Source organism: Lagenorhynchus albirostris, chromosome 11 (assembly GCF_949774975.1).
Source record: "Lagenorhynchus albirostris chromosome 11, mLagAlb1.1, whole genome shotgun sequence".
Taxonomy (NCBI): Eukaryota; Metazoa; Chordata; class Mammalia; order Artiodactyla; family Delphinidae; genus Lagenorhynchus; species Lagenorhynchus albirostris.
The window spans coordinates 78,466,415-78,480,865 of NC_083105.1; the positions used below are offsets into that span (position 1 = coordinate 78,466,415).

The 14,451-nt window shown below is 39.4% G+C and overlaps 1 protein-coding gene across 3 annotated transcripts in view; it reads left to right on the plus strand.

Moving 5' to 3' along the window:
- The window catches only part of AMN1 (antagonist of mitotic exit network 1 homolog), a 73,256-nt gene that overhangs the window by 56,798 nt on the left and 2,007 nt on the right, over positions 1-14,451 (plus strand). For all 3 annotated transcript variants that reach the window (XM_060166607.1, XM_060166608.1, XM_060166606.1), the window contains one exon: positions 1,549-1,660. In XM_060166607.1, the coding sequence (XP_060022590.1) occupies positions 1,549-1,660 (112 nt within the window). The remainder of the gene's footprint in view (positions 1-1,548; positions 1,661-14,451) is intronic.

The following is a 14,451-nucleotide window of genomic DNA, read 5'->3' on the forward strand; positions in this document are numbered from 1 at the left end:
TTTCCATAGCAACTGTATCCTTTTACATTCTCACCAGCAATGCAAAAGGGTTCTGAATTAGAACATTAAACAAAAGATAGATAATGTTTCAAATATATGAAAAAGTATAGAAAGTAATATAACAAACCTGTGGACCAACCCTTGAATTTTAACATTTTCTGCATTTGTTCCAGTTCTTTTTTAAAAAATTATTATATGTTACATCTAAAGCTCCCTCCCCTTATTTATTCCCCCTTTCTTCCTTCAGAGGTAACCACTCTTCTGTGCATCTTTCCTTCCATAGTTGGATGCTTCATCTCTCTCTCTATGCATATGTGTGTGTATGTGTATATATATCCATAAATAAGATATTGTATTATTTTATATGTTTTTAAATAGTACATAATAGTTTCATAGTGTGTGTGTTGTTTTACAATTTGCTTTTTTATTCAAAATTATGTTTTAAAATTTTTTCAAGCTTTATTGAGGTTTAATTTACATACAATAAAACTCACCTATTTTAAGTGTACAGTGTGATGAATTTTGGTAATTGTTATACAGCCTTGTAACCACGACCACAGTTAAGTATAGAATATTTCCATCACCCTAAGAGGTTATCTCCCATCCCTTTGCAGTCAGTGCCCTGCTGTGGCCCTCTCCCAAGCAACCACTGATTTTGTCAGTATAGTTTTGCCTTTTCTATACTTTTATATGAATGGAATCATGCAGTAAATTGTCTTTTGGTTTTTTACTTTTTTCTTTTACTTCTTTCACTTGGCATAATGTTTTTGAGATTCACCCATGTTGTTGCACGTGTTAATATTTCATTCCTTTTCTTTTCTGAGTAGTATTCCATAGTCTGGAATATGACACAGTTTGTTCATACATTCACCATTTGATGGACATCCAGGTTGTTCCAATTTTGGACTATTATAAATACTGCTATGGACATTTGCATACAAGTCTTTGTGTAGACATATGGTTTCATTTTGAGGGGGTAAATACCTAGAATGAAATTGCTGGGTCATATAGTTGAGTACATGTTTAGCTTTATAAGATGCTACCATAGTGTTTTCTAAAGTGTCTGAACTAACATTATGTTTAAGATTTATGTCTATTAATACAAATAGATATTTTTCATTGTAACTGTTTTATCTTATTACAATATATTAATGAACCACCATTTATTTACCCAGTCTCCACTTCTTTACTATTACAGATAATATTGCAATTGGCATATTTATAAGTTGTTTCCTTACGCACATGTACAAGAGTTTCTCTCTATATAGTGGACATCTGCAGTTGGAATTGCTGGGTTCTGGGGCATACTTACTGTCAGTTTTAATAGATACTGCCAAATTGCCTTATAAAGTGGTTGGGCATTTAACTCTTAAAGGTTACTATACCTTCCAAATTACTACAGAATTTCACTGGTCCTTTCTATAGAGTTTTTCTTGCAAGTTGATATTTGGGTTTTTTGTTATCAGAGTACAGTATTTCCCAAGCTTTTTCACACTGTTATTATTGTCCTATTTTTTCTTTTGATTATACTTATTTATTTTTAAATAGGAGATTCATATGGGATATTGTGTGAATCTGACTGATGAGGCTGTAGAAGCTGTCCTTACTTGCTGTCCTCAGATATGTATATTACTCTTCCATGGATGCCCCCTGGTAACAGGTTAGTATGAGGCTGCTTGGGTTCAAATCTTGGTTTCACCTTTTAATAACTGTGTGACCTTGAGTAAATTACTTAACCCATTCCATTATTCAGTTTCCTCACATTAAGTGGGTATAATGACAGTATCTACCTCATAAACTTGGTCATGATGATTATCTGACAACACTTCATATGGTGCCTAGCACATAGTGAGGGCTCAGTAAATGTTAAGTCATGATGATGATGGTGATGGTGGTGATGGCAAATGCTCAGTAAATGTTAACTGCCTTGGTTAACATGGTGGCAGTGGTAGTGGTCATGATATTAAACATTATGCTTTATGAAGTCAAGTTTATAATATTACATCTTTCAAATATGCTAAATGACCTGCTTTTTTTCCCCTAATTTATTTTATTTACTTATTTATTTATTTTTGTCTGTGTTGGGTCTTTGTTGATGTGCACGGGCTTTCTTTAGTTGTGGCGAGCGGGGGCTACTCTTGATTGCGGTGTGTGGGCTTCTCATTGTGGTGGCTTCTCTTGTTGTGGAGCACGGGCTCTAGGCGCGCGGGCTTCATTTGTTGTGGCATGCAGGCTCAGTAGTTGTGGCTCGTGGGCTCTAGAGCACAGGCTCAGTATTTGTGGTGCATGGGCATAGTTGCTCCGCGGCATGTGGGATCTTCCTGGACCAGGGCTCAAACCCGTGTCCCCTGCATTGGCAGGCGGATTCTTAACCACTGCGCCACCAGGGAAGCCCCATAAATGACCTGTTAACTGTAATCTCATCAAGCTGTAGCCATTGAGATTCAGAATCATTTGGCTAATGTGGTACTTCACTAAAGTAGTCACAGCCCTTTTGGCTTGTATAAGAGCCATAATACCCCTTTCACATCACCCCTACAGTGGGTCCCATACCACAATATAACCAGGATCTTATGTGTGGGTCAGTACTTATGCCCAGCCCTTCCAGCTCTTTTTCCTAATTACAGTCTAATAGTTACTATCCTAGAAGTCCTTTTTGTTTGTTTGTTTTTGTTTTTGTTTTGCGGTACGGGCCTCTCACTGCTGTGGCCTCTCCCGTTGTGGAGCACAGGCTCCGGATGCGCAGGCTCAGCGGCCATGGCTCACGGGCCCAGCCACTCTGTGGCATGTGGGATCTTCCCGGACCGGGGCACAAACACGCGTCCCCTGCATTGGCAGGCGGACTGTCAACCACTGCACCACTAGGGAAGCCCTAGAAGTACTTTTGACATCTTCTGGTTTTTCTTGTGTTTGGACTGCCAATCTAAACTAAGCCTGTAATGGGTTGTATTTGGTTATCAGTGACATCTATAATGAAGACTAAATCTTATTTTAGGCAGACATCTCTCAACACTAAAGCCAAAAGTGACGTTAGAAACTGTTACCAGTGGGTACCTCTAGGGAAGGTTGTGGAGAAACAAGACTAGGAAAAAGCTTTCACCATATACCCGTTTGTCCTTTTGAATTTTGTATCATGTGAATGATTTTACCTATTAAAAATTAGTAATCATAATTTTAAGAAAATAATTTAGAACCAGAAAAATTCATGTGACTGAGTATGGGGAATTGGTACATGTGAACACTATTCTGGGGGTTATGAGAAGGCAGGCAGAGGCTCTCTGGTCATCAAACAAGGCAGAAAATTATATTCTAACAAGTAGGCTATTATTGTAAGGTGGAGGAGACCACAGTATGTGAAATGTAATAACAGCAATTTTGGATAATAGGTCTTTTCAGAATACCAACTAAAAGTATGTAAATCTACTCACTGAGCTATATGTACGTTTAATCAATACATTGAACAAGAGAGTGGTACTCACAAAGTGACTCCATCTTCCTCACACTATATTAATTACAGGTTTAATCCAAAGGGCCTAATATTTCCCAAAGCCAAATGAAAATCTCCGACATGTGCCACTGACTTTTCTTATCATTCTCAGATAGTTAAAAGTCTTGTCATTTCATATCACTGAAACCCTCTCATTTCAGCAATTAAAACGTCTTAGACCCACATCATACTCCAAACAAGTTCAAATTAAAGCTTTTTGCTCCTCCAGTCAGCTCAAGTTTGCTGTAGGTGGAAGTGCTGCTGTGGGTAAGGGGACGTGGTTACTCTGTTTTACCACCTCGCGCTTCTCTTCTTCCTTTCCCAGCTTGCCCACCATGGTTTCTGACCCCACCGATGTCAGTACAGGGTGGGACTGCAGTGAGCAGAAGGGGAGGGACGGGAAAGGAAAGTCTAACTTGACTACTACGGCTGTGATCTAGCGGCAGCACTGAGGGCCTGTGGGGAGCTCGTCCTGATCCGTGCTCTCTCAAAAGTGGGGCACTTCTGATCTTCTTCAGGGTCCACTTTCCGCCACTCCCCTCATCACTGCATATATCTCCTACATCTACAGTTCTCTTGATTCAAGCAAATGTGTCTCTTCTGGCTAGTAGCTAGCATTTTCTTCCTCTGCACCCAGGCAGCTGGCGGTACACCTTCAGTCTCTTTCTGTTGAGGTTTCCTAGACCATCCAAGTTGCTTTCATGAGCAAACTACAAAGCAACCCATGCCAGCCCACATCTGTCCACAGGAAACACAATACTTTAGACAGTAAGAGTGCAGGTTATTTCCCAACTTCAGTCCTCTCTTTAGCCACATGGACTCTTACCACAGCCTTTTGCTTTTTAGTTTCCTCAGGTCTGATATTAGTGTAATGTGTCTCCCAAGCTCCAAGGGACAAATCAGATTCTCCAACTGATCTCCTTAGAGCCCCCTCTCACTAGGCTTGAAGGCAAGAGCAAGCACCTGCAACCCTCTTTCGACAACTCAAATCATAGCTGTCTTCAAAAAAATCCTTTCTTCAATTTCCAGTTTTCCGTCGCTTCCCACTTTAACACTTTTATATCTTTGAATGGATGAGGCACCACGGATTCCAAAATGAGTTTTCAGCCAAGCATTTGCAAATCATGTACAAGTCTGGTATCTCATTTTGGAATGAGAGAGTAGCTGGTACCTCTAGTCCTGGAACCTTAGCTGAAATAGTTAATGTTTTAATGTTCTATTTGTCTCAGGATAACTTGGCTACATAACATGTTATAAACTCAGCCTTTGCTAATTTTATCTTATCTTTCTGGTTACAATTTGGAAATAGTTAATTGGCATTTTCCCTCTACTTTTAATAGAAGTGAAGACAAACTATACACACAGTCAACCAGAAAAACTTATCCTTAGGCAAACTGCTTAAAATAATCATCAAAGACCCTATAGGTAATGAAATCTTGAGAAGGTACAACCAAAAACTTAAAATTTGAGTACAACAAGGCCAATAATAAAAGGCTTAAAGGTGCCTGTATCAATATAGAAATGACTAACAAATATGAATTTTGAAGTCTGGAAAATATGTTGCAGTCATTAGTCTGATTTTTAAAGCAGAAGGCTTTTGAGATAAATTATTTAATTACTGAGATCACTGGAAACCAAAGATGTATTATCAGTTGGTGAATTCAAGAGAAATGCCTACCTGGTATGATTATAGATACTAGGAAAACTTAATCCCACTAAATCTTTCCACATCCACATAATGGCTCAGAATACTGAATTTACCAACTATCTTGCTGCTGAGCAACAGCTACATAACCCCCTCCTCAGCTCAGTCTTCTGGGAATTCCCTTACCTTACTCCCTTTCTGAGTAAGGGGAAGTTCTGTTGTGAGGGACTCCCCTTCCATGCAAACCTATCAAAGTGCTGCCCAATTAAAGCTCGTTGTGTGCTACTGCCACCTTGTGGTCGTATCTTTTTCCTTGATCTGCCCCACAATCCCTTGATCTCACTAACTACAGTTATATGGTATGGTGTTCTAGAAGACATCAAGGGATAAAGCATAAAACAAAATATGTTTATATGTCCAAATGTTTGGGAAATGCAACATACCACTATAATGAATATTAATTTCTCAAAGGCTCTGAGAAATACTATTGCTAAGAAACTTAACTTTTTTTATCTAAGTGCCAGGGAGTTAGACGTTTTCCTCTACCCTTTCAGGTTCTTCCGGCTGGTCTAAGAATTAAATTAATAGGAGGCAGATTAAGAGGCGAAAATCAAACAAAAGTTTAATAACATGTATACATGGAAGAGACCCAGGAGAACTGAGTAACTCACCAAAATGGCTGAAACCCTCGCCTTAAATAACATTTTCAGCAGCTAAAGAGGATGTTGGGGGTAGAGGTTTGGGACTTCAAAAGGGAGGAAGGCAATTCACATGAAAGATGAAAAAGCAAATGTTTGGTAAACAAATATTTGTTGGGCCATGCAGCGCAGTTTGCGCCATAAAGGTACTCTCATCTCTAGGCCCTGCTGAGTTTCCACCACCACACCTAGCCCATATTTTTGCAGACAACCTCTGGCGATAACTTGATCTATACTTCTTTTAGGCAGTAAGGGGGAAGGTCAAAATTCCTTCTTGAGTCTTTTGGTCCTTGATTGTTATCAGCTTGAAATAATCCTCATGCCAAAGAGACATTTTGGGGTGGCACGTTTTGCTCCCCCACCCAAGCATTTCCCACATATTTTTTAACACAGAATAATTCATGTATTATTATTTTGATCCCTCCTTTCACAGAAGAGGAAAGTGAGAAACTGAAATGGTATTTGTCCATTGTGACATAGTTTTTAATAACAGTGCTAATAAGATTAAACAAAAATCTCAAGATAAAGTGAAATGAGCACCAATCCCTAGTCTCCTACCATCTCTCCAAAACACTGAATAACTTAACTTCTGTGGACCTCAACTTTTCCTTACATATAAATGTCAGTCATAAAATTGGGTGATCTGATAATAATATAAGAGTTCACATACAATAGATTTTACCGATAAAGGTTCTTAAAGAGAAAAAAAGCTGAAGTTTTTCAACTACCCAGATCATCTCTACTCTTCCCGCTTTCCTGTCAGCACCTGCCATTGTGTATTTTTGCTACCATCATTGAATGAAAATAAAGTGGGCTAATATATTCACCATATATATATATATATATATATATATGGGTTTTTTTGGTTTTGTTTTTGTTTTTGCGGTACGCGGTCCTCTCACTGTTGTGGCCTCTCCCGTTGCGGAGCACAGGCTCAGGACGCGCAGGCTCAGCGGCCATGGCTCACGGACCCAGCCGCTCCGCAGCATGTGGGATCTTCCCGGACCAGGGCACAAACTCGTGTCCCCTGCATCGGCAGGCGGACTCTCAACCACTGCACCACCAGGGAAGCCCTCACCTTATATTTATTTGTTAATTTCTCTTTTTTCCAGAGAAGACAAATGCTTTTTTTTTGCCTGATAAATGTTCTTTCTTCTTTCATGACACCTTATATGTTTCCTCTTACGTATTCATGTGATTGCTCACATCTGACTAGATAAGACAATAATGATACATATTCTATAAAAAGAATGTATGTATATCATATGTTTGTGCAATTCTAGTGTTATGTTATCCTCAAAGCAACCTGACCCCCAAATTGGCAGTGTCAACTGTAGTTACTCATCAGATTCCCTGAATTAATAGGTTTATCTTCTCCACTGTAAGTTTTTATAAAATTTCTTAACATTACAATCACACTGTAAGCAAAACTCCACATTATAAATTAAGTCTTGAAACTGTTAGAAGCACTCTGATTTTATTTCTGCAGAAGAGACCAAAAACCTAAGCTGCTATTTAAAATACTGTAGATCACAGACATTATGGAAACAGAAAATAATTTTTAAATGTATTAAATTATTTTAATTTAAATTATGTCTGCAATGATTTTCAGTAATTTCAACTCACACAGTTTTATTAATCTCCTACAATGGACATGCATTTCAGTTTCTATCATTATCTAGACGTGTTTCCCAGTAATCACAGGCATCTAAGTTTAGGTTTTAGAAGGGCAATAAAGCAATTAGCACTAGAGTCCTTATGTTTACATTGAAAGGCAGGAAAACCCAACAGGAAATCTTCCACTTTGATTTAATCGACTCAGATTTTAATGATATCAGAGGATTTGTTTGATTCAAGGATCAGCTTGATTACTTTACAAGCAAGGTCTTTACTTAGATTCCTGGATAATAAATATGTCAAGATTTACCACAAAGAGACAAGTGGTTTGCTTCAGAGTTTCCCTGTAATTAAAGCTGATTCCTTGCTTCAAGGACAACTACTTTTTAAATTTCATATATTTTATTTTCTAAATCCTATATTATTCTCTTTCCTTATTATTATTTATTCATACATTACTAATCCAGAATTATGAAACTTCTTTATGCCATACACTGTAGTGACGCATTAGAACCTTGATCATTGTTTGTAAAAATGTGTCCAGCCTCACTTTTTTCACTGTGTATTCTATAAAAATGTCTAAATTACATTTTCCTTGATCATTTGAAAAACTTAGTTTGTTAACTTATATTTCCCATAGTTTCTTCTTTTTCTTGGGGCTCCAAAACCTCCCGTAATGAACCTCTTTCAAAAAGTGGTCTCCAACTACATTAGTCAGAGATTTTTAGAAAGATGGTAAAAGGTTCCTTAGAAGTCATCTACACAACTCCCTTGTTTTAAAAATAAAGGAACAGAGATACAATGAATTTAGGTGGCTTGCCCCAAATCTTAGAAATAGTTAATAGTAGAACTGGAAGTAAAAACCTAAATCACCTAATCCACAGTTTCTACTTCTTTCCCCAGTAGAGCAATTTCCTAAGCCTTTGGTGTCAAGTGGTTTCACTATTAGTAGAAAAGGGAAGGAAGTAGGAGAGTGACATCAAGCATCAGTAGTGTGATTGGTATAAACGACCTTTAGAGTCTTTCAGTCCTGAGAGTCTGTGTTTTGGTGAGTGGCAGAATAAGCCACCCCAAAATATGCCTCTTTAGCGTAAGGATTATTTTAAGCTAATTTTTCGCAGACACTGGAGGAGCTCTGAAAGCAGTAGAAGTTACCCTTTTGTAAGGAAAATATACATTTATAAAGGAAATCTCCATTTGTAAAGTGTCTCCCTCTCTGTACTAAGAAGGGAAGGGTGACTCTAAATCAGAATCATATTCAGTGGAGAAGGCACTGACTTAAATCTGTATAGTGAATCTTACTGTTACCAAACCAAAATCAGGTCTCCTTGCTCCGTGTGCAGCAAAGCCAATCTACTGACACCGGGTTGTGGTGCAGGGTGCAAGCAAGGAGAAAGGACAGCTGATGCTCAAAAGACTGGAACTCCCTGATGGCTTTCAGTCAAGGGTTTTGAAGGCAACGTTAGGGATGAGGGTCACAGGGTGTGCGATCAGCTCGTGGACATTTTTCTGATTGGTTGGTGGTGAAATAACAGGGTGATGTTCTGGGAATCTTAATCATCAGTCTCCTGGTTCCAGTCAGTCTGGGGTCTGTGTGCTGGTGGTCAGCATGTAGTCAACATCCTTCACCTGGTTGGGGGGGCGGGTCCTAGTTTCTGCACAACAACTCAAAGATATGTCAGATTGTTATCTCTATCCCTTCAGGAGGAACTAGGTGTGACTCCATTGTTCAAGCTATTATTACTTTTCTTGCTTGCCTGCTTTCTTTGTTTCTACATTTTCTACTTCTCTAATCATTAACTGTTTGAGTCTGCTCTTTGGAACTTGGGGAAGGCCTCGGAGACGAAAGCTTTTTCTGCAAACAGGAAGTGGGAGACATGGAGGGGCTTGTACCCAGGAGGGCCCAGCAGGGTCCTGCCCGGTTTCATTACCCTTGTTTACTATGCTTTTCCTGGTAACTTCCCATAACCGGTCTCCCCACAACACCAAAATCTTTCTTTTGTCTTTAGCTGAAGGTGGTATTTAAGGTGGTGGCTTGGGCCCTCTCAGGGAGTTCACTCATTTTTCCTGGGTATCTCCCATGTATACATGAAGTATACTTGTTGATAAACTTCTGTTTGTTTTTCTCTTGTATCTGTCTTTGGTCACAGGGGATCTCAGCCAAGAACTCAGAAGGGTAAAGAGAAAATTATTTTTCCTCCTCCACAATTTCTACAGAGTATTCTGGCAAGAGATGTGAAATACTTAGAGACCCCACAGTTTCTCCCTATAGCGTAATAAACTTACAGGCATCGAATATTCCTACTATTGACTCACTGCTCTAAATACTGTATACTTTTATGGGGAAAAGAAAAGCTGCCTGAGGAGACTTTGAGTAATGTAATACTGCCCTCTAGCATCCAGTTTTTAAAATTACATAAAAATATACTGTATGCTCACAACTAGAGGGAAAAGTGTTTTTCTATTTATGTACAATAATAAATTCCTACAGAAGAGTGACAAATATAGTCAGAAAACAAATATTTACATATAATATTTGATAATATATTCATAACTAGTAAAAATGCCAAAATAGTCTTAGAAACACCAGCTAAAGTGAAATTGGGAAGTACATGTTTCCAATTTTGTTCTTTTTCAAAACTGTGTTGGCTGAGGTTATGGGGAGGGGGAAGGGTGAGCTGTGACAGGGCGAGAGAGAGTCATGGGCATATACACACTAACAAACGCAGTAAGGTAGATAGCTAGTGGGAAGCAGCCGCATGGCACAGGGATATTGGCTCGGTGCTTTGTGACAGCCTGGAGGGGTGGGATGGGGAGGATGGGAGGGAGGGAGACGCAACAGGGAAGACATATGGGAACATATGTTTATGTATGACTGATTCACTTTGTTATAAAGCAGAAACTAACACACCATTGTAAAGCAATTATACCCCAATAAAGATGTTAAAAAAAAAAAAAACTGTGTTGGCTCTTCTGGGTCCCTTGAATTCCTATGTAAATGTTAGAATCGTTTTGTCAATTTCTTTTTAAAAAGTTTGCTGGAATTTGCTAGGGATTGCATTGAATCTGTAGTCAGTTTGGGGAGTACTGCCATCTTAATACTAAGTCTTCTGATCTATGAACATGGACATCTTTCCATTTATTAGATCTTCTTTGATTTCTTTCAACAATGTTTTGTAGTTTTCAGAGTATAAGTTTTTCATTTCTTTTGTTAAACGTATTCCTAAGTATTTTATTCTTTTTTTTTTTTTTTTTTTTTTCGGTACACGGGCCTCCCACTGTTGTAGCCTCTCCCGTTGCAGCGCACAGGCTCCGGACACGCAGGCTCAGCGGCCATGGCTCACGGGCCCAGCCACTCCGCTGCATGTGGAATCTTGCATCGGCAGGTGGACTCTCAACCACTGCGCCACCAGGGAAGCCCCATTTTATTCTTTTTGATGGTAATGTAGATGAAATTATTTTCTTAATTTCATTTTGTAACGGAACGCAGGTTTGGCTGCTTGCCACTAATATGCCAATAATTCAAGAGGCAAGTGTCAGTAGAAAGAAACGTGCTTTGGGACTTCCCTGGTGGCGCAGTGGTTAAGAATCTGCCTGCCGGGCTTCCCTGGTGGCGTAGTGGTTGAGAGTCCGCCTGCCGATGCAGGGGACACGGGTTCGTGCCCCAGTCCAGGAAGATCCCACATGCCGCGGAGTGGCTGGGCCCGTGAGCCATGGCCGCTGACCCTGTGTGTCCGGAGCCTGTGCGCCACAACAGTGAGAGGCCCGCGTACCGCAAAAAAAAAAAAAAGAAGAATCTGCCTGCCAATGCAGGGGACATGGGTTCGAGCCCTGGTCCAGGAAGATCCCACATGCCGTGGAGCAACTAAGCCCGTGCGCCACAACTACTGAGCCTGTGCTCTAGGGTCCGCGAGCCACAACTGCTGAAGCCCATGCACCTAGAGCCTGTGCTCTGCAACAAAGAGAAGCCACCTCTATGAAAAGCCCGCACACCACAAGGAAGAGTAGCCCCCTCTCACCGCAACTAGAGAAAGCCCACCTGCAGCAACAAAGACCCAACACAGCCAAAAATAAATAAATAATAGAAAAAATAAAAAGATATCACCATTAAGAAAAGAAAAAAAAAGGTGCTTTAATCAGAAAAGACAGGGTGATTCCCTGGTGGTCCTGTGGTTAGGACTCTGTGCTTTCACTGCCAAGGATCCGGGTTCAATCTCTGCTCGGGGAACTAAGATCCTGCAAGCCACACGATGTGACCAAAAATAAGAAGAAGAAGAAGAAAGAAAAAGAAAAGATGGCAATCTGGGGAGATGGTAAACTCATGTCCAGAGACCAACTCCAAAGATTCTGCTCAGCCATGAGAGTTTTTAAATGGAAAAATGGGGGAAAGAATCTCATTGAATCATTGAGGCATGAGGTTGGGTTTTGCATCATTCTCCATTGAGTGCAGACTGGCTGACTCTTCTTCAGAGAGAAGAAAACCTTGCCTGCATGGTCTGCCTGTAGGATTGCTAAGGGAGCTGTTGGGGGTAGAAAGCAAGTCACTTTTTTAACTGCTTAATTCTTCATTCTTACTTCTTTTTATCTAGGAAAAGAATCAACAGTTTAGACAAGGCATGATGTGCGTTCAGGAGAGCATAAGTCAGGAGTTAGTTTCAATTGCTTAGTGATCTCATTCCTATAATTAGGTTCTTTTAAGGTTAAAGGGGAACCCAAATGGGCAAACAGGAAAAGGGCAAAGAGCTGCTTTTAATTTTTGGATTGTTCATTGTGTAGAAATAAATTGATTTTTGTATATTGATCTTGTGCCCTGCAACCCTGCTGAACTCATTTATTAGTTCTAATTTTTAGTGGACTCCTTAGTACCATATTACCTAACTACAAATAAAGAGTTTTACTTTTTCCTTTCCAACATGAATGCCTTTTCTTTTTCTTCCCTAATTTCCATGGCTAGAACCTCCAGTGCAGTGTTGCATAAAAGCGGCAAAAGGAGAAATCCTTATCTTTTTTTTTTTTTTTTTTTTTTGGCGGTACGCGGGCCTCTCACTGTTGTGGCCTCTTCCGTCGCGGAACACAGGCTCCGGACGTGCAGGCTCAGCGGCCATGGCTCACGGGCCCAGCCGCTCCTCGGCATGTGGGATCTTCCCGGACCAGGGCGCAAACCCATGTCCCCTGCATGGGCAGGCGGACTCTTAACCACTGTGCCACCAGGGAAGCCCCAGGGAAATCCTTATCTTTGTTCCTGATCTTAGGGGGAAATTATTTAGTCTCTCACCATTAAGGATGATGTTAGTGGTGGGTTTTTCATAGATGCCCTTTATCAGGTTGAGGAAGTTCCTTTCTGTTTCTGGTTTGTTGAATGTTTTTATCATGAATGTTGGATTTTATCAAGTGCCTTTTCTGTGTCTATTGAAATGATCATGTCGTTTTTGTGCTTTATTCTATTAATATGGGTGCCATAGGCAGAAATATGTCCCCACCCAAAGATGTCCATGTTCTAATGCTCAGAACCTACAAGTATATTGACCTTAAAATAGGGAGATTATCCTGGATTACCCAGGTGGGCGCAATGTAATCATAAGGGTCTTTAAAAGTAGAAGAGAGAGACAGAAGGAGAACCATAGAGATGGCAGCATAAGAAAGACTTTGTCCAATGTTGCTCACTTTGAATATGGAGGAATTCAAGGAATGTGGCAGCCTTTAGAAGCTGGAAGAGTCAGGGAGGTGGATTCTCCCCTAGAGCCTCCAAAAAGAACGCTAAGCTCCTAATACCTGCTTTTAGCCCAGGAAGGCCCATTTTGAAATTCTGACCTTCAAAACTGTACAATAATAAGTTTGTGTTGTTTTAAGCCATTAAGGTTGTGGTTGTTACAGCAGCAAGAGGAAACTAATACAGTGTACTACATTAATTGATTTCCAGATGTTAAACTAACCTTGCATTCCTGGGGTAAATCCCAGTTGATCATGGCATGTAACCCTTTCTGTGTTGCTAGATTGGGTTCGCTTGTGTTTTATTGAGGATTTTTGAGTACATGTTCATAAGAAATATTGGTCTGTTGTTTTTTGTGTATGTGATGTTTTTGTCTGGCTTTGGTGTCAAGGTAATACTGACCTCATAGAATAAGGTGGAAAGTGTTCCTCCCTTTTCTATTAGTATAACCACTACAGCTTTGTTACAGTTGCTGTCTGCATGATATATCTTTCTCCATCCTTTTACTTTCAACCTATTTGAAACCTGTCCTTAATCTAGATCTCCTGTAATAACAGACTTCCTTTATAATAACTGATATTTTTTATGACAATGAAAACTGCATTTGTTATATTTTTAGCTGCTTTTAAAAAAATTAGCTGCTGAAGTAAACCTTTGGTTTCACAACTATAACTTCTTGTTTCCAAACACTCTCTAGTTCTCTTTCTTGCACTAAATCTTTAATGTTTTGGCTTATTTTTGTTTTACTTAAAATAAAACTGAGTAACCATGTGTTGGGCCTGCTTTTTTTTCCTAGTGGTCTACGAAATCTTTAAGTCTGAGAACGACTAAACTAGAAATTTCCCAAGACTAGGTTAGAGATATGTTATACACACAACATAGGTTGTATCTATGGAACAAGTTTATTAAACTCCTGAATAATTTTTAAAGTAATAAAATTTTAGCAGTATTTTTGCATTAAAACATTACAAGCATTAAAAGATACTATAAAACTGACTTTGCAAAAGATATGTAAACTATATTAAAATCACTGCTATATATTGTGAATAATTGAAAACCATCTAAATGTCCAGTCATACAGATTGGTTAAATTACAAGGAATTCATGTAATAGTTATCTATTTAAAATCATGTTTTATAAATATTATATGACATGGAAAAATGTTCAACTACAGGTCAGGTTGTCCTGTTTTAGTAACTACTCTGTCCCCTAACCCTCATGGGCATGTTGCAGCTTCCCAAGGTGTTTTACCATACCTGTTGGCTTTCTTTAATCATGTTTTCTTTAATCACTC